Source organism: Euprymna scolopes, chromosome 25, assembly GCF_053919585.1.
Source record: "Euprymna scolopes isolate OS-2025 chromosome 25, ASM5391958v1, whole genome shotgun sequence".
Lineage (NCBI taxonomy): Eukaryota > Metazoa > Mollusca > Cephalopoda > Sepiida > Sepiolidae > Euprymna > Euprymna scolopes.
The window spans coordinates 53,054,254-53,079,066 of NC_136506.1; the positions used below are offsets into that span (position 1 = coordinate 53,054,254).

Sequence of the window (24,813 nt, forward strand, 5' to 3'; positions counted from 1 at the left end):
TAAATATGTACTTCTATCAATAGTATGATAACTTAAATATGTACTTCTATCAATAGTATGATAACTTAAATATGTACTTCTATCAATAGTATGATAACTTAAATATGTACTTCTATCAATAGTATGATAACTTAAATATGTACTTCTATCAATAGTATGATAACTTAAATATGTACTTCTATCAATAGTATGATAACTTAAACATGTACTTCTATCAATAGTATGATAACTTAAATACAATTCCAAAGAATGATTTTGATTAGTTTAAAATATAAATTTTTTTTTAATCTTGTTTCAAAATTTTTCAGGTTCACATTTGCACCCTAATCCTGAAAGAAATACAATCCCAAATGCTGACTTGGAGAAATATCGTAAATCCAAATTAACACAAAATGTGGCAGCCATAATCAATCCATTATCAGAAGAGGAAAGGAAACCGGTTGACATTCAGAAATACGGGTCAGAATGATATTTTCTTAATTGTTTAATTATCCATGGAAAACATTTTCTGTGTTCAACATTTCATGATAAAGCACAATGCCAGTAGACACACACCCCTTTTTCCAGTGGTTTCTCTTGATCGTCCCATTAATAACAGGCATCATGCTTTAATGAAATATTGGAAACATAAAATAAAATGAATGTTTTGTATTTTAAGTATAAATTGTTTCTTTAATGATATTTCAATACATTTGATTGTTATGTAATTTTTTTAGTTATAAATATTCTTAATCTATGTAAATAAAACAGTAGATTTTTGTCTGTGTGTAAATATTTAACTGACAAACTCTGGTCACATAACACTGAAATCATACACCAATGATGGTTTTTATAACAAATTGAACTGCAAAATATTCATTTCAACTTGCTGACATATTTCTATTACTTTTGTGCATGTTATAATATTAATAGCTTGAAATGGTTTAATTTTAAATCTTTCTTATCTGTCAATAGCTCAAACAGTAAGGAATGCGGCTGGTTTTGATTCTACCTGATGGTACCCAGGTCATTTAACTTTTGAAACCAGTACTATATATATGTATATATAAAATATATTTAAGCATATTTTATGACTGAGCAAGGCTAGGCGCCCCCTCTCTCCCAGTCAATAATAAATTTTCTTTCTAAAAAGATGTGTTTTGCTGTCATGAATACTGTTTCCACATTGGTTGTAATTGGACTTGAATTGTAATTCTTACTTAAATAGTAAGAGTGGCTGAATCATATGCAAGACTAAAAATGTGCTTGATGCCCACTTGCTAAACACTTAGGATTGTGAAGGATCAAGGGTAAGTGGAGCAATCATGCAAAAAATGATGATGCCCCTCCTACTCTACTTTGGTGTAGTAGCTAATGAAAAGTGAGCCTTAAAGTTGCCCTCTACTATCATCATGATCTTTTTATGATCCACCATACAAAAGAATGTTTAGTCTCATTTAGATGACAAAATACAGATATTCTAAATAAATAACATCTGTTTTATAAAGGAAAGTCTTCTCTCTCTCTCTCTATGTTTTTGTTTTTTTTGTTGTTTTTTTTTTACGTCTCTGATCCGGTTCTGAGCATTTAACTTTAGTTCTAGCACTCGGATTTGTAGTTAGTTTGTTCTGCTCTGACTTGTTCAAAGGGCGGGGAAGTCCACCATTAAAATAGTGCCATTTAAGTATCTCCTGCCAAATGTCAGACCCCTGGGGGCTTTCATATGATGTTGAGTTGGGTATATGCAAAAGAAAGAAAACACTTGTATCCTCATTGAGCTTTCATGTATACAGTTATCGATTGGTGCGAGAATGGTAAAGGTGGACGTCATGGGAAGAAGGAAAAAAGAAAGGCAGATAAAAGGACAGTGCATGGTTGTGCAGGGGAGAAGCAAAGTGAGTGCAGAGAAGATGAATGTATAAACACAAAAGCGAGAAAGTGCTGGCTAAGGCCAGCATAAGGTAGCAAGGAGAGAGACTTTTAAAAAGCACAAGTTGGTAGAGCGTTGTAAAACCCGTGTGAAAAAGTTGAAAGATAATGAAAGACGTCATTTTGGTAGAGCGTTGTAAAACCCGTGTGAAAAGGTTGAAAGATAATGAAAGACGTCATTTTGGTAGAGCGTTGTAAAACCCGTGTGAAAAGGTTGAAAGATAATGAAAGACGTCATTTTGGTAGAGCGTTGTAAAACCCGTGTGAAAAGGTTGAAAGATAATGAAAGACGTCATTTTGGAAAAACCACAAATAAATGCATTTCATTTGCACTTGAAAAATTAATCGGATTTTTATTTCTTTTTGGTTTGTTCCTTTCTGACCAAATGTGCAAGTTGGAGTAGTTGAAATGTAATGACATGGTTTGAATGTAATACTAACGTTATTATTTATTAACCCAGTCCTAACATGGGAGTTACCAAACAATTAACTAAACAATACCTACCATATACAATGTAAGTACAGTATGTAAAATATGGTATAGTTCGTATTCTGCAGACTTACAAAACACGTGATATAACATCTATGCCAACACAGAGAACTCTATATCTGTCATGGCAGCTATTCACCAACACTTGACAAATGTGATAAAGAATTAAGGTAGCTGATGCCCACAAGTAACCGCCTCAATATATGATAACTGGCAGTGCCCACCAGGGCAATCAACTATCAGTAACCAACTAAAAAGATCACTATTCCACAGTTAATACCACTAGATGACAGTGCACGATACTGACCGCCATGCACCGACAGTGACAGTTGGAAAGGCAAGTAACCAATCTAAAATAACAATACTCACCAACAATGACAATAATGGATTCCGCTAGCTACCACTGTCAGCTGTTATCCATAGTTTTTTATTTACGTCTCATACAATAATTCACAAGATAATCACGTTTTCGGAGAGAGGGGTGTTGCTGTTTTGTCATATTTTCACCAAGCAACACCGGTACACAAGTCCTGCTAGTTATAAATATTATAAATAACATATATATGCTAAATATTATAAATCTATATATATAAAAATCAAATGTCTGGTTTGTTCAAAGTCGATAAACTAGAAATTTACACACCCGTTTTCCGTGAAATTTTATAAGAGTGACTGTTTATCATCTAACTGTGTTTTTAAATATTAAAAAGTAAAAAATATTAACATATTAAAAATAAACTTTTATTCGTCAAGAATACTTTCCGATTTTAGCTGATTATATCGCTTATTCTTTACTTTACCCCTCCTTACACACACACCTTTTTTAAAGCAGTTTTACGTTTGTTCGCTGTTTTTCTTTTTTTTGGTTTTGCTGAATTCTTGAAGTTTAACATCGTTTTTTTTTATATTTACACATTTCGCTTATTCTTTACTTAACCCCCCCCCTTTATACACACACTTCAAAACAACCAGGCAACATTTTGCGTGACTATTCGGTTTTTATTTCCGGTAGCTTTGTCAGTCCATACACCACGATTTGACAACTCTAATCGATAAGTGAAAAAAATCCTCTATTTTGTAAAATTTAAATTCATTTCCCACTTTTTTTAATTTAAAACAAATTGCTCGCCAGAAAGTGTGTTCTGAGTTGAAACATAATAGTCAACGAACATTAACAAAACCATCTTCGCCATCAAAACATGGCAGCACACTGTTTTTTTTGTTTTTTTTATAGTTGTTTCTATATAAGAAAGTATGAACTTTTTTATTATTAAAACTATAAATTGTTAGGTGAAAGTACAGTTTGTTTTTTTTCGAAGAAAATTCACGGTACATATGTATTTTGTTAACATGCTGAAAAAATATCTTTACTTTTTATTTGCTTTTGCAGCTATTCTTACCATGCAGAGAGGAGGGTGTTTTGTAACTATTCTTTGTTAACAACTAATAATTTATTATTAAAAATAATCAATTTATTATTACAAAAAAAAACATGAAATTATAAGAAAAAAAAGATAGTGTGACAGTTGAATTTAACTTGAAAAAAAACAAAACAACAACGTGATTACGGTCCGATTACGATTACATTCGATTGTTTTGTGTCTGCTTCTTTTTTACCGTAAATTTTTAGGTTCAAGTTTTACTTTTTTAACAAAATTAAACGTAATAAAATTAAATATATGAACTTTTTTTATTATTGAAACTATACATTGTTAGGTGAAAGTACAGTTGTTGTTTTTTTTTGCAAAGAAACAAAATTGAAAGTACACTTTTTTTCCGGAAATTTTTATATGTGGTTATTTTAAAAGCCATTCTTAACATGGGGAAGATGTTTTGTAACTATTCTGTGATTACACCTTACAGTTTAAAAAAACAAAAATATCTTGAAACTTTAATTACACCTGAAAAAACTATTTAAAAATAGCATTGTCTCAAATTTTGCACCAACCTGGTTTACTTTTACAGTAGATATTTATTGGATTGTGTAGTGGACTTTCGGTCAGCGTTCAAGTTGTGGATAACTTGACAAAGACTAAAGTTACCTCTCATGAAAGAGGAGAACTATTTATGGCACAATGGGAGATTCCATTGTGCACACATGGGCCAGTCTATTCTTTGGATTGTGATTGGCTGAATCACCTGATTGGATATGCTTGTACATAAATACAAGCCCTCAGTCCAGCTCAATCTGGTGTCAGTCTTGTGCATAAGCTGGACCCTTGGTAAGTGTTGCTGCTATTATTATTATTATTATTATTGTTGTGTGTTATTGACTACTACAGTTCTTTTGATTATTCTACATCTCCCCTCTCCCCCCCCACGAGTAGGCCAGGTCGTATGAGAGGTGTATCTCTCTTTTAGGCCTAGTTTGTTGTGTGGTAGTAACCTAGAAAGAGCTCGGGGAATCCTTGATCGAAAGCGTGGGGATATATGTGTGTTTTGTTGTTGGGGTTTGGTTGCTGTGTATGTGCTATTACAGGGAGACAGTGGGAGATGCAAGAATGTAGTATCGCTTGAGGGAATTGTTGGTCCTAGTGCTGCACTTGGTATTGGGGTTGGTGCAGGCTTGACTTCGCATTTTCTGAGGAAACGGCGATTCCTAAGTGTGATCCTTCTGGATCCGTTAACCCTGATTCGGTATTGTCGATCTGGTAGGGAACTGATGATTTTGCCCGTTGTGTTCCATCTGCGATTGATTGGATTTTGGATGGCTACGGTGTCGCCAGCTTGTAACGGTGGAAGGTTGTGGGTATATTTATTGTATCTTTCTACTATTTTTGCATTGCGGTGGTGGAGCATTTCCTCGCGGTGTTGTGCCGCTGACACTGTAGTACTTACCAACACAACAAACGCCCTCGTGTTTGTGCCTTGTATAGGCATGCACGACAACAAAACTTGGGTTTTTATAAGCGGAAGTCTCGAAGTTGTCAGGAATCTACAGGCGCATGCGCAAGAGAAGGGATTGAGATAGTGGTATAAAGGCAGGTCGAGTGAGAAGGTTGTTGTTGTTGTTGTCATTGGACGTTACAGTGACGCGTGCGTTAGCAGGTGATTAAGAGGCGGTTTATTTTTGTGTATTAAGTCGCGCACCTTGGTGAAGGTCATATAAATCGTTCACCTCGGTGAAGGTAAAGGTCATAGACACCCATTCAGGATGAGGCTTGTAGAGGATTGGCTGTGAAGGGATGGAGTCACGTAGTCGACGGTGAAGTAATTGAGCCGGTGATAGGCCAATGCTTTGGATTGGGGTATTCCAATACTGCAAGATGGCCCGGGCAACACTTTCATTGTCCAAGGAACACTGGAGGGCCTGTGTTTCCTTTCACAATCCTCTTTGCAGTTTTTACTGCGAGCTCTGCCCTGCCATTGGATTGGGGATATGCAACAGAAGATAATCTGTGCCTAACACACCATGTTTTCAGAAATTCTTGGAACGTGCTGGAAGTGAAAGGTGGGCCGCCATCGGTGCTGAGTTCTTCTGGGGCACCATATGTTTGGAACAGTTGTCGGCATATGGACATCAATTTGGTTGTAGTAGTGTGACCTGATTCTAGGCGGTATAAAATTAGTCAACCAGTTAGCCTATCTGCGCAGACAAGGTATGTGTGATCTCCAATATAAAAAATATCCATGACGATTTGCTGGAATGGCCACTCTGGGGATCGTGTTAGAATGATAGGCTCCCTTGGTTGACTAGGTGCGATGGTTGAGCATACCATGCAATTCGCCCTAATACTGCGGATTGATGCATCCATCCCTGGCCAGTACACCGATTCGTTGGCACGTGCTTTCATGCCGACTACTCCTTGGTGTGCAGAATGCAGGCAGTGTAGGACCTTTTTTCGTTGTGTTTTGGGGATGACGATCCTTCGATCCAACAATACTAGACCATTGTCAGTGCTAAGGCGGTGCCTCACCTCCCAATACTCACGGACTTCGGGCGCAGTGAGATTACGTGTTTTTGGGAAGCCTTGCTGTATTGTGTCTATTAATTTGTTATATTGTTGATTGCCACGACCTGCTGAACGAATTAGGTCTGGTGATATCATGGCTATATTACTGCTGTCTGCAAATGTTGCTATTAAGGCTGTTGACTCTGTTATGTTGCTTATGTTGTTCGACTCCAGTATATCCATTTGAGAGGGTTTTGTTGGAAATACATTGAGGAGGGCTTGCACCATTGCCACTGGGTGGCGGGAGACTGCATCAGGGCCTCTGTGCCACTTCCCGGGGCAATGCTGTATGGTAAATCTATATCTCAGGGTCTTTTCCTTTAGTCTAAAGAGCCGGGGGTTTTGGATCTTGCTCAGATCACGATCGCCAAATATCCCCTTCAGAGGTTCATGGTCTGTGACCACTATGATGTTTGGAGATCCCATGACGAACATACGGCATTTCTCCAATGTCCATGCTATTGCTCCTGCCTCACCCTCTATTGGTGCATATCTGCGTTCAGCATCCGTGCAAAATCTCTTGCTGGCATATATCAGATGCCAACCTTCGGAACAGCAGATTGGGGCTTTTTCCATGGTACATTGACAATGTTTTTGTAGGAGTAGGAAGCCCATTCCTTCTTTGCTCCAATCTGGAGCAAGGCAAGTTGCTCTGTCTTTGTCAAATGTTGCTACCCACTTCTGGACTAGGTGAATTATAACTCGCTTGGAATTTTTGAATGCGTCTTCAAGGTTTTGATTCCAAGCAAATTTGGAGTTTTGTTTGACGAGGTCCCAAAAAGGCACTATAACTGGACCCAGTGAATATGCCCAGGCTACTTGGTTGACAAGCCCAAACCATGATCTGGTGTCAGTAATTGTCCTTGGGACTGGAAAATCCTGTATCGCTTGTATCGTGGACGCAGAAGGGGTCACTCCTGAAGAAGTTATCTGGAGGCCTCCAAATTGTACGACATCCTGACAGAATTGGAATTTGTCGGTGTTGAGCACAATTCCATTCTTAGCACATTGGAGCAGGAAATCGAAGGTATGATAAAAGGCTCCCTCAATGCTAGAGTCATATAGCAGGGTATCGTCTACTATCTTCACCTTGCGTGGGATATCTTTTATTATCTCATCGTATATGCGAGTGTAAGCATCCCCAGATGCGACATATCCTTGAGGCATCCTAAGATACATGTATCTTCCCCACTCAGTTATGAAGGTGGTTAATGGTTGAGATTCTTTGTCTAAGAGAATCGAGTGGTATCCATCAACAGCGTCTAGGACTGTTTTCTTTGTTCTAGGTGGCACTTGCAGTGCCAACTGGAATGGCGACCCAGTATGGTGGGTTTCTCGCTTGCATTGAGAGTTAAGGTGTTGGTAATCTATTGTTCTCCGTGGATTACCATTCTTTTTGGCAGTTATTACCATAGTACTGCACCAATCAGTAGGCATACCCACGGGTACTGGAGCTATGATACCTTTTTCTACATCCTTCCAAAGGGCTTGTCTTACTGGTTCCTTGAAGTGGAAGGGTACAGGAATTGGGTTATGCCTGGCTTTAGGGATTGCTCCCTCTTTGAGGTGAATGTGGGCAGCTGGGCCGGACATGGCTGGAAATATCCCATCTTTGTTGAATGTCGTTTTGGCAAACTTTTCTAGGAGCCAGCTCTTTGCCTATGTTATCTTCTGTTGTGGGAAAAGGGAGGTTTTTGGGGCGATTTGGCAATTGATCTACACACTTTTTAGACTCGGTGTCTACCTCTTCATGTTCGTCTGCTAAAGGGTTTGGAAAATTTTTGTGCAATATTCCCACATCGATGCAGGCTGCTCTGCTGAGATAAAGCCATTGTATGCCCTTGCATATGTAGAGGGCTTGTTTAGTTGTTTTCCCTCTGACCACAAACTCAACTGGTAGCCAACCCTGACACATGAGTGTGAAACCTCCAACTGTTCGTATGATCTTTCTTGATTGGACAAGACTAATCTCTGTGAGGCCCATTTTGATTAAATGCTTTGGTCCCCCAAGACAAATGGCGGCACCACTGTCGGGAAAAACCTTTAGCATTGTACTAAGACTCCTAGGGATATTGACAGCTTGTCTGGGATCTGGTTTTGGTGAGAATGGAATTACTGATGCATTTATTTCAGTTAACAGATCACCTTCTGTAGTCATAATGGTGCCCCTCATTTGATCGAATGTGATATGGGCCATGAGTGTATTCATGGGAGCTTCTTGGTCTTCAAAACTTTTCATCACTGCCGGGTGATATTTCTTTGTCCAGCACACTCCTGAGAAATGGTTAAGTTTCCCACAAGTGTTGCACATTTGATTCCATGCCGGACATGTTAAATGGCGGGCACTTGTCCTTGGAGTACCGTGTTGGTGACTACCGCAACCTATGCAGGTTTGACGGGGTTCTTTATCAGCAATGTTATCGTTGTGAGTAGCAGTAGAGCTAGTGCGAATATTGCCTCTGCTAGTCCGTACAGCACTGTTTTTTTTTCCTGCGATATATTGACATCCGGACTGTAGCTATGTCTGAGGTATCAGTCATTGCGGTTTGGTCCCGTAGTGCAGACTCAAATGCCTCAGCATGACAAATATTTTGGTTGAGAGTTCTTAGCAACCCGGCTTTTGCCAGTAGATCGGTCTGAAGCGTATCATTCGATATCCCTTTGATAAATTGGTCCTTGATGTAAATGTCGGACAGGTCATGATCGCAGTTGGGGCATCTCTGATAAGACTTTTTATAATATCTCATTTGAGTACTGGCTCTTCAGTTTTGGGTCTAGAATTTAGGGGGATTTCTACCCTTATCACTGCATGGTCAGCATTCCCGAGTGGGCTGTCAGCATAACACTAAAAAATTATCGAGTTTGGTAGGAAAGAAACTTATCCTGCCTTTGATTCTATGGCCGTGGACCTAAGACGAACAAGGTATTGTTGGATGGGTTCATCTTCATGCTGTGATATAGATGCAAATGTCATCCGATGGACCATTGGATTTGATTTTTGAGTTACCAATGCTTCTGTCATCTCTAGCAGCTTGTCTGGGTTGGTGGGGAAGAACTTAGGGTACGTATTTATGATTGCGTTTTGGACGGATTCATCAGCGCAACTGTATAACTGGGTATTGGCCTGAGAAGTTGGCATGTCCGTTATTCTGGTGAATACTTCCAGTCAATCCGAAATTTTCTAAATTGTTGAGGGGTCATTTCGAGATGAAGTTGGGGAGGCCTGGCAGCTGGTGCCTTAGCATAGGTGGTCTGGGTAGCGGGCTCCTTGGCTTGTCGAAGGATAGACAGAGCTTCTTCCATTGTTGTGATTCCCAATTCTCTTAGCATGGCTCGATCCATTACTTGAAGGTTTTCTTTCCTCAGTTTTTCCTTCACAAAAGTTGCAGCGTAGCTCTTGGCGGAATCGGCAGCAATGCCTGCTTTGAGGAAATAGTCTTCCCAATCTTCTGTCTCGAATCCTGTTCGTAGCGCCATATTGGATTGTGTAGTGGACTTTCGGTCAGCGTTCAAGTTGTGGATAACTTGACAAAGACTAAAGTTACCTCTCATGAAAGAGGAGAACTATTTATGGCACAATGGGAGATTCCATTGTGCACACATGGGCCAGTCTATTCCTTGGATTGTGATTGGCTGAATTACCTGATTGGATATGCTTGTACATAAATACAAACCCTCAGTCCAGCTCAATCTGATGTCTGTCTTGTGCATGAGCTGAACCCTTGGTAAGTGTTGCTGCTATTATTATTATTATTATTATTATTGTTGTTATTGCTATTGTTGTTGTTGTTGTTGTTGTTGTGTGTTATTGACTACTACAGTTCTTTTGATTATTCTACAATATTGTTGTCGGATGTATACGATGGCAGATACTACCGTGCTATTTTTATATTCCCCCCCCCCAGTGTAAATTCAAGTTTCATGATTTTTTTTATTTTAATTGTACAGTGGAAGCACAGAATCCTTGTAAAAACACCCTCTCTCATTAAGAATAGTTTTCAAAATAATAACGTTATTATTTCAGCACTGCAACATACATAAGTACACAAAATTTCAATTATTGAGGGAAATGTTTTTAATTTATAAGAAAATAAAACATTTAATCCTTTTAAAACTTCATCTTACGTTATATTTATTAAATATTTTAAACAACATGGTTAATTTAACTTAAATTTTAATCACATGATCACATTTTCAATAATTATGTGCTTATATTTTAGCCATTTAAACTTTGTAAAACATGTAACCAAACTTTTACTGATACCGGTGTCGACCTTTACGAGTCCCTTTTAGTGAGTACCTGGTTTGAGGATATTTGTGCAACTAAATTGCAAATCTGCCTTCTGTGCTTCCAACTAACAATTTATTACAAAAACAAAACGTAAATTTTCACATTAGGTCCACCTCCAACATTTTTAACATGGGTGGGTTGGGGGTGTTTATTTCAAAAGCCGTTCTTAACATGGGGATAATGGTGGTATTTATTCCAAAAGCCATTTTTAACATGGGGAGGCTAGGGGTGTTTATTCATGGCCGCCAGTGAATTATAGTGCATAGTACAGGTCTTTATATCTCAAAAACTACTTGCCTCTGCAAATTTTAAATGAGATTTTCTTATTCAGCATAGTCGAAAACCTTTAAAAGTAGTCATTTTTTAGAAAATTGTGGAGGTGGACCTAATGTAAAAAAAAATACCAAAAAAGAAAAAGATATTGTGAAATTTACATTTAACTTTAAAAAACTATTTTAAAATAGCACGATACCAAAAATAAAAATAGACAGAAAAATACTCCCTTCGGATTTGTACTTGGACAAAGATTTAAAAAAAAAAAAAATGTCAACAAAAACAAATATATAACAAGTAAATATTTTTAAAGGCAAGATAAGTTACTTTTCTACCTAACCAGATCATTTTTAGTGTTTTCATTGGGTTTGTATTATTGTACACATAGATTCCAAAAAGTTGTCAAAAAACAAATGTATAACAAATATTATCAAAGGCAGGATAAGTTTCTTTCCTACCAAACTCGATAATTTTTTAGTGTTTTTATTTAATGTAAAATGTTTATTCGGCTCGAAAAACAAAGCATTTACCGTTATATTTGAAAATTACAAATGGCGTCAGACGCTGTGTTAAACACGTTAAGTCTAGGAAAAAAACTGGCTTGGATTCTCTACTCACACAGATGCAGCGGGCAGCTCAACACATAGTTTCGCTATATCTCACTCCCTATCACAAATGTTTACGTTTCCAATCCGTTTCTCTGACCAGCAAGAACAACACGCATCACTTCTAGATCTGTTTCTGACTACAGTTCCCGAGGATTGTATAACAAATGCTGACAGCCCACTCGGGAACGCTGACCATGCAGTGATAAGGGTAGAAATCCCCCTAAATTCTAGACCTAAAACTGAAGAGCCAGTACTCAAATGAGATATTATAAAAAGTCTTATCAGAGATGCCCCATGGGGAAATATTTTTTCTCTTCCTGCTGAACAGTGCGCAAATGAGACCACTGAATGGTTCAAAACAGCAATTGAAGTACATGTTCCCATGCGGAAATTTTATAGCAAGCCCCACTCTCCCCAATGGTTTACTTCGACTTGCGCAACTGCCATTGCTCAAAGGCAGCATGCATACCGCAGATTTAACCAACATAAGTCCAGTTCAAACAAACAAAAGTATATAGAAGCTAGAAATAACATTAAGAAAGAAATAGTGACAGCTAAGAGAGAATTTAAATCTGCGGTATGCATGCTGCCTTTGAGCAATGGCAGTTGCGCAAGTCGAAGTAAACCACTAAAAAACGCATCGAAGCACAAAAATTAGGAAATCGTGACTTCCGGAAAATCTACAAAAGTGTAAATAATGGGCAATCAACAATTCCCCCACTAACCAACAATCACGAGGTTGTTTGCTCAGCAACCGACAAGGCTAATATGCTTGCCAGCCGGTTTGCCTCAAACTCCACACTGGACCCTTCCAACCACCCCCTGCCTGACTTTCCTTTGCAGACAGACACCACGCTAGACGATTTAAAAATCACCCCTGCTCAGGTACACGCTATCATAAAAAACCTTGATACTTCAAAGGCATGTGGACCTGATCTCATCCCAGCTGTGCTATTAAAAAAGTGCTCAGCCGAAGTAGCTCCAGTTCTCTCTAAACTCTACAACAAATGTCTTAATGAATCATGCTTTCTGGGCTGTTGGAAAACTGCTTCTGTGGTACCAGTATTCAAGAATTCTGGCGAAAGAACTGACCCATCAAATTATCACCCCATTAGTCTCCTCCCACTTTTCGCCAAAATATTTGAGTCCATAATTAACCATGCTCTAGTCTGGCACCTTACAGATGCTAAACTTCTGACTGATAAACAATATGGATTTAGACAAGCCCATTCCACAGCTGACATCTTCACAGAAATCTCTGAACGTATATACCATTCACTGGACAAAGCAGGGGAGGGCAGAGCGGTAGCTCTAGATATATTTAAGGCTTTTGACAGGGTATGGCATGAGGGTCTCCTCAGGAAAATTAAATCATATGGTATCACTGGTAGAATACTTAACATAATTAAATCCTTCTTAGATAAGAGAAAAATCCAGGTTGTCCTCGACAGTCGTACATCTAAACAGTGTGATATAAATGCGTGAGTGCCTCAGGGGTCTATCCTTGGACCTCTATTGTTCCTAATATTTATTAATGACCTCCCCGACAAAACTGCCTCTGAGATGGGTATATATGCTGATGACACCACGCTCTATAACAGGCATGACAGGAAAACAAATTAACACATAACTAAAGAAATGACAAAAACACTAGAGGATGACCCCCAATCTGTAGTGGAATGGGGACAGAAATGGATGGTTACATTCAATGCTGCCAAGTCTAAACTAGTTTCCTTCAATAATTACAACAAACCTTCTCTGCCACCAATAGCAATGGCCAGTGACTCCCTGTCTGAGAGTACATCTTTCAAACTGCTTGGCCTAACGTCCACAGGAAACATGAGTTGGAACAATTATATTGAAAACATTGTCAGGGCCGCTGCGAAAAAGGTAGGCTCTCTCTACCGTACTAGAAAACTACTGACACCTAAAAGTATCCTGTACCTCTATAAGGCCACCATTCGCCCATGTATGGAGTATTGTTGTCACATTTGGGCTGGTGCATCTGCTGCTAGTCTCTCGCTCCTAGACAAGGTTCAAAAGAGAGTCGCCAATCTGATAGGCCCTGAACTGGCTTCTAAGCTTCAGCCTCTGTCCCATCGACGAAACGTTGCATCCCTCTGCCTTTTCTACAAGTATTTTAATGGTGAATGCTCTGATGAACTGCAGACACTTGTGCCTCCACGACGTAGACATCCTTGACAAACCCGACAGGCAGCTAAATCCCACCCCCACACAGTAGAGATCCCTATGTAAAAGATCTTTCTACTCCAGTAGTTTCTTCCCCAGAACCGCTAGACTCTGGAATTCTATTCCAGGTCTCTGCTTCCCTAATTGTACTGACATGCAGAAGTTCAAGTGTAACGTGAACCGACATCTTGCTACCCAAATCCCAACATAGTGCCCCAGTAGTTGCTGCCCCTGATAGAGCCCCCTACACCAAAGTGGCAATGTGCCTTGTTTGGGGTGAAAATGTAATAAAAAACAAATTTTTTTAAATTAAAAAAACTGTACAAATTACTGTTAAATAACAACCGATTATATGTCAGCCTATGTCACGCTAACATGTATTGAGTGAGTTCCAAACAGTATTTTGTATAGTTTTTAAGTTTTATCTCATTTTCCCAAAGTCTGCCGCCATTTGTTTTTTTCAAATATACTGATAAACACTGCATGTTTTAGAACCGATTACACATTTTACATTACATAAAAACACTCAAATCTTATCCAGTTAGATAGAAAAGTAACTTATCTTGCCTTTGATAACATTTATTTGTTATATATTTATTTTCTGGCAACTTTTTCGTATCTGTGTTTAGTAATACAAACCTTTTTTATTTAATGTAATGTTTAGTCGGTTCGAAAAACAGTGTTTATCGGTATATTTGAAAAATACAATTGGTGGCGGACACTGTTGATTACGTTAAGTTTGGGAAAATGAGTTAAAACTAAAACACTATACAAAATACTGTCAGAAACCCACCGAATATGTCAGCCTATGTCATGGTAAGATATTCGGTAGGTTTCTGACACTTTATAGTATTTAACTAATTTTCCCAATCTTAACATATTCAACAGAGACTGCAACCATTTGTCTTTTTCAAATACATCGATAAACACTGTGTTTTTCGAGCTGATTAAAATTTTACATTAAATAAAGACACTACAAAATCATCCAATTAGGTAGAAACGTAACTTACCTTTGCTTTCATTTATTTATTTTTGAACAACTTTTTCGAATCTGTGTATTGTAACGCCCCCCCCCCAAATACTAATTAAAACCTCACATTTTTCGATACAAAAAACAAAACAAAAACAAATTCGATTTAGCGTTTCAACATTTTAGCAATGTTCGGCTTAATCCACTGATTGTTGGTCGCGTCCAAGCCATGATTGACAGAAACTCCCGAGGATCTGGATCCAATTCTGCAACAGTACCATTTTTTTTACATTTTCGCCTTTTTTTTTCACTTTTTGGAGTGGATTGCTGTACTAAGAATATAAGAAACATGCATTTTCTCTTTTTATTAGATTTTTTCATTACACCACATTGAGCTGCAGCAACGCGTGGCAGGGTACAGCTAGTACATATATATATTTTTAGGACAAGAACATGGTCAAAGGGAAATAACTCTTTTCTGTAAAAGCAAAGTTGCCGCCCTTGCTTTAACAAAGTTGACGTCCTTATGATAACAGTTATCATATTTTCACGTGAGAATAACACAAGACCACATACCACCAGCCATCTTGGGACACCGCATGCCACATGTAGACAATTGGACGGAAACTTAAATTATACGAATCGGCTTAAGAACCTTTTCCGACTTACAAATAAAAGACTTAATTCATACAGTGAATCATAATAACTGGTGGACTTTTTAACATGAAATTCTCAACAAAGATAATAATTCGAGAAAACGTTTACTCATCCGTAAACTAGGTACAAAAGAAAATGAATGGTTTGTAAATTTTATTTTGCCTAAATGACCTTCTGATTTGACCCTAACCAAGACTATTACGATTTTAATGGATATTTTTGGTGCACCATAATCTCTGTTCAATATACGTTACAAAGTCATTGACACCAGCAGAAAGGAACTATAGTCAAATCTAGAAAGAAGCTTTGGCAATAATATTAGCAATACTAGACACCATAACATTCAGCGCTGGACAAAGCGCACACTGCTACTTAATTTGACACTCATAGTCTTTAAGTCAGTAATAAGTACATTTCTCCTACATCCATCAAAATAAAGGTTATATAATTGGATTCACAATAAAATTTACTTTAAAATGGTATTTTAATATTTTTGTTGTATATTTGAAGAAATCGCTATTTAAATCCGGCTATTAACGACAAAACCTGTCAGTTTCGCATACTCGCTGACGATAGATCACTTTTGCAATTTCGGAATGTGTTCACATAAACACTTGAAGCGGAAGTTGTACCCGTCAACAACGTTTCTAGTTGTTTTAGCTAATAAGGGAAAAGAATTGTCTTTGTTACGTAATTTGAACACATCTTTCCAGTCAAAAGTTAGACTATCTCAAAGTTAACGCTTTGTAATAAAAAGATAAGTAAAGATAGAAACTGTGTTTAAACGCTATTTAATAGCGAATATATTAATTTCTTTTGTCCTAAAATTTGAAAAGAATTGGATAAAAACCTTTTATGCTAGAGTTATTAGAAATAGTGACAACCGTATATAAACATGAGATTTTTGTGCGTTGTGACGCACACAAAATGTCCGTAAACACGTTGGTTAACTAACTCATTAACATAAAGTATTCATTTTATTTTTGTTATTAAGAAAACAAGTTTTTAATTATGGACAGGAAAAGAATATTTTTTAAAGAAATAAATTATTTGAAAAAAAATAACCAACCATGAACATTGTTGATTTTGTTGTTGTTAGTTTTCGAGTCGCAAACAAAGTTAGTACTTACATACAAAGATAAGTAAAGATAGAAACTGTGTTCAAACGCTATTTAATAGTGAATAAATTAATATCGTTTGTCCTAAAATTTGAAAAGAATTGGATAAAAACTTTCTATGCACAAATCGATAGAAGTAGTGACAACCGCATGTGCTGAGCCGCACACAAAAAAAATCTGTAAATAAAACGTTCGTCAACTAACTTATGAACATAAAGTATTCATTTTATTTTTGTTCTGTATAAAACATAAGTAATTAATTATGGAAAGAAAACAAAATTAAAAAAAAAAATTCTTTGAAAAAGAATGTCTGACAATGACCACACTTTTAAATGAGTTAAAACACACAAACTACTTATCCAGTTAAGTAAAGAAATAACTTTTATTGGGTTTGTTTTACAATCCACAGGGGTATGAAAAAGTGCAAAATCAAAATAAATGTTATCAAAGGCAAGTTACTCTGATACAAAATAGTATAAACTCACCCGATAATTGTTATGGTAACTTAAAAATGAAATTTAATTATCCTAATTAGTTTAATGAACTTGAAAATATTATCATTGTAATCTGTACAAAATTTCCTTTCGTTTGATATGCTACAAGTCATATTTTGTTAATAATTTCTTCGAATTGTGTCGTGGTTACCATCTTGGATTTCCTGGTTGCCATCTTGAATTTTTCACAGTGTAATGATGACAAATGATAATGTCCGTCAGAATAACATTTTGCATGATGATAAAGTCTTACCTCCCATTTTTTTAAACTGTTTTTTGTGACTTGAAGCAATTAAAATGAAACTTAATTATGCTAATTAGTTAATGTACTTGAAAACATAATTCTAATCCGTACAAAATTTTCTTTAATTTGATTTGCTACAAACCATATTTTATTAATATTTTCTTTGAATTGTGTCATGGTGGCTATCTTGGATTTCCCAGTCGCCATGTTCAATTTTTCATGATGATATAATGGCAAATGATAATGTCCATCAGAATAATACTCCCTATGATGATAAAGCCTTACTTACCATTTTTCTTAGCTGCTTTTATGATGTTTCTACTTAAAGCCGTTAAAATGAAACTGAAATGTGCTAATCGTAAGTTACCAAGTGAGATGGTCGTCAATAATGCCAACTGAACCTTCGTGGTATTATGATAATATGTTCAAAATTTCATCATAATGTCTAAAAAAAAGATCTGAAGATACAACTTTTTAAAGATGAGTTAGTCTGTAAATTGTGTAAATTTCCTACCATTTTCAGTCGCAAGTTTTTATGCATTTGAATCGGACTTAAGGCAAAATATGCATTTGAATCACACATTTTTTGATACTTTGAATAGTCATAACTCCAGTTCTAATCGGCCGATTTTAAAAATCTAAAGATATTATTTCTTTGTTTTTTATACTCTTTTCAATAATGGTTGATTTGAGTTTATTCGATCTAAAGAAAAAAATGGTGTGGTATTGCTAATAAATATGCTATTAAAAAAATTCTATAAAATGATGTCATTTCACAAACATTAAGCATTTTTGGATTCAAGGCATTCCTGTGTATACCACCAATCGATTACAACAATAATGGATTCTGATTTTTTGATAAACTACCTTTCAACCAATTCGGTTAGACATGCAAATGCTTTGTCAAAACTCATTAACACATACATACATACATACATACATACATACATACATACATACATACCAAAAGTTACTTGAAGATTTGGTTGTTGCAGCAATATCTTTGGAGCCAGAAATCTCTTCAACACTTACAGCAACTGTAAAGGAGGTGCCAGTTACTTCCTACATAATTAAAAAGGCCACAGCTTCCGACTCTCTATTGCAGAAAGTCATCACCTACCACTGTACCAAGTGACCCTGAATAAACAGTTACTATCATTCTTCCAACAACACCACATTTAGTTCAGCTAAATTTTCCACTTTCTGTCAAAAATGGCATAAACGATATTCATACACCACCCACACCCACAATCAAATAGGCAGGTCAAACCTCTTGTGGATACTTTTAAAAGAGCCCTTTTAAAACTCAGAGGAGAGTAGATAATGTTAGAAATATCGGAAACCCTTTTGACAAGCTATAGTGCAACACCAAACCCTTACACACCAAACAGTGGCTCACCTGTCGAATCCTTGAAGAATCAGAAAATCCAATTACACATTGATCCAAAACAACATCACTCCATCAGTCCAATGAGGGATAAGCAAGCTTGCCTGCAACAGCTGCAGGTTAGGGTCTGGTCTGGGTTTGGGGCCGGGGCTAGTTGGCGCTCCTTTCTATTGTGTCTTCTGTTCTCCAGACAAGTCCACAAAGTGTTCTCGAAGGAAAAGACTCCTTGATGGACAGTTCGCTGCAAAGGTTGACCACTAGCGACAGGCACCAAGAGATTTCTTCAGTCTTTGTACCATTTTTTAGTGGAAAGTTTGTCATACAAGTTTGGGAAGGTGGTGATTTTCCATCCTGAAGACATGGCTAAACCAGTATAGTTGTGATTTTCAGCAAATTTTGTCCTGTTTGAGCACGTCAAGGTCGGTGATGAAGTCACTTCCATGAATGTTGGAGATGGTACAAACACAGCACTGGTGGAAACGCTCAAGGAGGCACAGGTGACAATGATAAGTGACCTACGACTCTGAGCCATACAAAAAAGTAGTACGATGGCTCTGTACACACTGACCGTGGTAGACTTCTTCAGGTCATCGTTGCTCCACACTCGTTGATACAGTTTACCAAAAGCACCATTGGCTTTGGCCAACCTGTTGTCCATCTCCTTGTCTATCCTGGCATCTGATGCTATAGTGCACCCAAGGTAGGTTCCTTCAACTTGGTTTCACCAATGTTGATGTGAGGTGGGATGTACTCTTCTCTTGGTGCAGGCTGGTGGAGAACCTCTGTTTTCCTCAGACTGATTTCCAGCCCAAAGAGCTGAACGGCTTCCATGAAGTAGGACATTAGATGCTGCAAGGCTTTTTCTGTATGGGCAACAAGTGCAGCAGTATCGGCAAAGAAGAGATTGCAGATTAGTTGCTCTAGGGTCATTGAGTGGACCTGTAGCTGCGTGAACAGGTCGAAAAGGTAACGAATGTAGACGCACCTCAGCGTCAAGATCCTTTGTAGTGTTAGCCTTATACTGAAGAAGTGAGTGACAAGAGAGCAAGGAAGCAACTCTGTTTTACATCGTTGACGATGAAGAAGGGTTCTGATAGCTGTTTAGTGTGACTTGGCCATGCTGGTCTTACAACCATGTTTAGTGTGACTTGGCCATGCTGGTCTTACAACCATGTTTAGTGTGACTTGGCCATGCTGGTCTTACAACCATGTTGAGGAACTTTGGAGGTCAGCTGATGTCACATTTTTTTCTCGCAGTCAAAAACTTTTGTGAAGTCCACAAAAGTTACATACAGTCCTTTGTTCTGCTCCCGACATTTTTCTTGGAGCTGTCTAAGAACAAACACCATGTCTATGGTGCTCCTGTTGGCCCTCTTGATGGTCTTCAGCAATGGAGGGCACCAGTCTGTTAATCAGAATCCTTGCAAGGATTTTTCCTGCAGCAAAAAGCAGGGCTATTCCCTTGTAGCTGGAACAGTCTGACTTTTCCTCTTTGTTCTTGTACAAGGTGATGATGACTGCATCGCAGAGGTCTTGAGACAATTTGCCCTGCTCCCAACAACAGACGAAAAGCTAATATATTTGGAGTGCAATACAGGGCCACTACGTTTCTCACTTCAGCTGACGTTGATTCTATTCTTTGAGACTCTTTCTTTCATTTTGGTTTGAAGTGGAGTCTTAGTTTGCAGCGAACTAGGTGATGATCAGTGTCACATTCGGCACTGGGCATCATTCTGGTGTGTAGAATGTCGGTGCACTATGATGAAATCAATAAAGTGCCAATCTTTTGACCCAGGATGAATCCGGGTTGTTTTCAGACTGTCCTTTTGTTGGAATATGCTGTTGGTAATTGTAAATTGCTGCTTTGTGCAGAACTCGAGTAGCAAATGCCCATTGTCAGTTTCCAGTGCCGTATTTCCCAAGTGGTTCCATTGTGGTTGTTATATTTTGTAAATAGTTTGTAAATGATAGATTCCAAATAGCAAATTGTGATCTCACTGAATACACTTTAAGGATCGAGGGTAGATTTTACAAGCACCATGATTTTATGTAGATGACAAAATTTGCTGCTTAACAAAGGTCAAAGGTCAAATGAACATTTTTTCGTACAAAATAATCAATAATATTAAGAATTAAAAGGATGTTGTGCGCATTTCTAAATCCTAACATTTTTTCACATATCATACACATCTCACAATACTTGTAATAACGGTCACAATTGTACATATTGTTTCTATTATTTCAGGCATTTATATTCTGAATTTCTTCCTCATCCCAATTGGCTAAAGAGAGATTTTTTGAAAGAAATGTTAGAACGAAAAGACATGTACCTACGTAGATCAAATCTCTCAATACCAGAATTTTATGTCGGTAAGTCTCTTTCAATCCTTTAATTTTTTCAATGTTTTCATCTATTATTATAATGTTATTTAATATATAAAAGAAAACAAGAATGTGAATTGTCTGCTTTTTAGCAGAATTTCACCTTTTTTTTATAATTCCATAAAAAGCAGATTTCCACTAAAATCGCTGAGGTCTTCCATGGATGAGAGTTCTCTTCCTTGCTGCCAAAATCTGCTTTTTTATATAAAAATCTAATTTCTATGAAATTGTTAGAGCCTTATTTCTGTATATTTGTCACTGTTGAGCTGAATTTTAGATTGAAGCTCAGTTGAGCACCTACCATGAAAATAACAAATAAATATATATAAAAAAATATAAATAAATATATATAAAAAAATATAAATATATATAAAATAAGCAAATATATATAAAAAATATACTAGCAATGTTTTTATTTAACGTGATAGAAAAGGCATATTGTTTTGCTAATGATGCAACCAGAACTAAAAGTTTAAAAATCCCGTGTTACTGCAAAATATGGCCTTTAACAACACTGCTAATGTTGGGCGCTTGAAATCTATATGGTCCTATTATTGTTATTGGTTTTATGTTCCAACATATGTATATGTAGGCAGAAGTATATAGAAGCCAGAAGTAACTGTAAGAAAGAAATAGCGACAGCTAAGAGAGAATTTACTGAAACCACCAAAAAACGCATTGAAGCACAGAAATTAGGAACCCACGACTTCTGGAAAATCTACAACAGTGTAGTAAATAATGGGCAATCAACAATCCCCCCCACTATCCAACAATCATGAGGTTGTTTGCTCTGCAACTGAGAAGGCTAACATGCTTGCCAGTCGGTTTGCCTCCAACTCCACACTGGACCCTGCCAACCACCCCCTCCCTGACTTTCCTTTGCGGACAGACACCACACTAGATGATCTGAAAATCACCCCTTCTCAGGTGCATGCTATCATAAGAAATCTTGACACTGCAAAAGCATGTGGACCTGATCTCATCCTGGCTGTGCTATTAAAAAAGTGCTCTGGCGAAGTAGCTCCAGTTCTCTCCAAACTTTACAACAAATGCCTTAATGTAGCAATACACATGAAAAAATTGAAATAGCTTAAAATATTTCAATATTGGTATACATAGACAGAGCTTGATGAGCTAAGAAAGAATCTTTTTAAATTTTTTAAATCTGATTAAAATTAAGGAAGTTATGACTATTTTTGTGCCTCACACGTTTGGATATTTTCCCCTCTTTAAGACCATATGCGTTTCGTCATATTTTTTACACTACTTTTTCAGTAAAAATGTCATATCTTTGTTAAAACACAAGATTAAAAAAATGAAATTTACCATATGAGTGTATTTTTGTACAAGGAATCAGAATCTGCAACTAAAAATCTTCAAAAGTTCATGGTTTCCAAATAATCTGCAGTAAATGTGCATAAATATGCTGCAATTCCTTAAAAATGCCATGTATCCATAAACCGAAAAGAAGTTGGAGAACTCAAAGTTGAATTGTAATGTGCTTTATGTACAAAAAACTTAAATCTAAACATAGGACCATTTAAAAATGAATACATTGCAATATTTCTTTGGTATTATTGTAGATTAACACCTTCTGTTTAACCCCACCCAACCCCTTGTGACAATCTCCCTCCAAAATGTGATTCTACCTTTTTAGGCAATTATGTATGAAATGCCATGAAAAACTTTAATGAAAGATAAACAAATTATTTTAGAATTTAATGTAAAATAATTCCCCATTACAAGTCATTCTAGCGTTTTAGGGCAGTTTACTGTTTTTTTTTTCTATGGGAGATAAGTCCTGTAAGCTTTTTTGTTTTGTTAAGACAATTATGTGTGGTTTTAAGAGGATTTCTATGCAATGAGAATATGGGGAGGGTTGCCATTTGGACTTAGAATTAATTGTAGGGCTAAGGAAAATTATGTGCGAACATGCTGAAGACTTGACAGAAAGAAAACCAACAAAAACAATATTAGGTGGGGGGGGGGCGGTTGGTTTCACAAAAATTTAATGTAAAATAATTCATCATTTCCAGGCCATTTTAGCATTTTAGGACAGTTAATTTTTATGGGAGATAAATCATGTGCATTTTTCTTTAAGGAAGGATCTATTTATTGTTTGTTTGTTTTAGACCCTTGTATGTGGCTTACAGAGGTATTTTTTTTTTGGGGGGGGGGCTTACCACTCGAACTTAGTGTTATTGTTAGGGTTAAAGAGTGTTTTAGGAGGAGACTTGCCACTCATAACTGGGGTTAGAGGTGAGGTTAAGAGAGCTTTTTTTTTAAAGAAAGCATTCATCACTCATATTTACTGTTAGTGGTTCATAATTATTGGCTTTTGAAAATGTTATGGATTAAATTTGGAATATCACATGACTATTAAATATGTAAACTTATGTCAAAAAAAAAAAAAAAAAGTGTGTATATATATATATATATATATATATATATATATATATATATATATTATATAGATATTTATAGATTATTCATTGAACTTTTGAATAGTCAAGTCGCTGCCTGATGATATCTGTTGTTTGATTGAAACAAGTGGCTATTTGTAGCAGCGGGATGTGAGCATGTTTATATAACAATAAACAAATATATATATATATATATATATATATATAACAAATAAATGTTATGCAAAGCAATAAGCATTAAGCAAGCTAAGTTACTTTTCTGAATAAGTTTTTACTGTTTTTATTTAATGTAAAATATTTATTCGACTCGAAAAGTAGGTAATATTCAGCGCTACCCAAAAAGAAAATATGGTCGCAATTTCTACTTACATTTTTCAAGTCTTGATAATCACTTCAAGATAAAGCAAAATGGTGAATGAAATCCACCCAATAAATGTCACGGTAACATTTATTGGGTGGGTTTCATTCACCATTCTGTTTCATTTCTTATTTTGAAATCTTTGAGACTTCAAAAATGTAAAGAGACATTGCGGTCACTTTTCTTGTTCTTCGGTAACGCTCGCTCAACACTACTTGTTTTTTTTTTTTTTTAATTACATTTTCACCCCAAACAAGACACATTGCCACTTTGTTGTAGGAGGCTACTATCAGGGACATAGGCATGAGGGGTACTGTGTAGGGAGTTGGCCAGCAAGATGTCGGTTCACGTTGCATTTGAACTTCCGCATGACAGTACAGTTGGGGAAGCAGGGACCTGGAAGGGAATTCCAAAGTCTAGCTATCCTGGGGAAAAAACTACTGGAGTAGAAGGCTTTCTTACATCTAGGGATCTCTGTGAAGGGGTGGGATTTAGCTGCTTGTTGGGTGTGTCGGGGGTATTTATGTCGAGGCGGCACAAGTGCTTGCAGTTTGTCAGAGCATTCACCGTTAAAGTACTTGTAGAACCGAATAAACATTTTACATTAAAAAAAAAATAAATAAAAAATAAAAAGTATCCGGTTAGGTAGAAAAGTAACTTGCGTTTGTTAAATTTGTTTTTGACAACTTTTTCGTACCTCTGTGGATTGGAATACGAACCGTTACTTCATTTTTGTTTTGTTGTCTTAACTGCAAAATGCCGGTTCAATTTTAAATAAATATCTTACAGAAAGTGTGTGTATGTATGTATATATATATATATATATATATATATATATATATATATATATAGTGTGTGTGTGTATTCAACAGGTAAATAAGTCAGCAAAGGTTATATTTAGTTTTAATTTAATTATGAAATTTCAAATAAAATTTCATAAATTTGTTGATTTCTATTTTCGAGGTTGAAGGTGTTTATTCCATAGGCCGCCGTTTATGCTACGCTGGAGCAGGTTGTAAAAATACCTTTCGCTTAATAAGTAGAAAAAAACAAAAACAAAAAAAAAG

The 24,813-nt window shown here is 36.7% G+C and overlaps 1 protein-coding gene across 1 annotated transcript in view; it reads left to right on the forward strand.

Moving 5' to 3' along the window:
- The window catches only part of LOC145247354 (large ribosomal subunit protein bL19m-like), a 106,495-nt gene that overhangs the window by 14,400 nt on the left and 67,282 nt on the right, over positions 1 to 24,813 (forward strand). The window contains exons 2-3 of the mRNA XM_080109032.1: positions 309 to 459; positions 20,829 to 20,953. Coding sequence (XP_079965158.1) covers positions 309 to 459; positions 20,829 to 20,953 — 276 coding nt within the window. The remainder of the gene's footprint in view (positions 1 to 308; positions 460 to 20,828; positions 20,954 to 24,813) is intronic.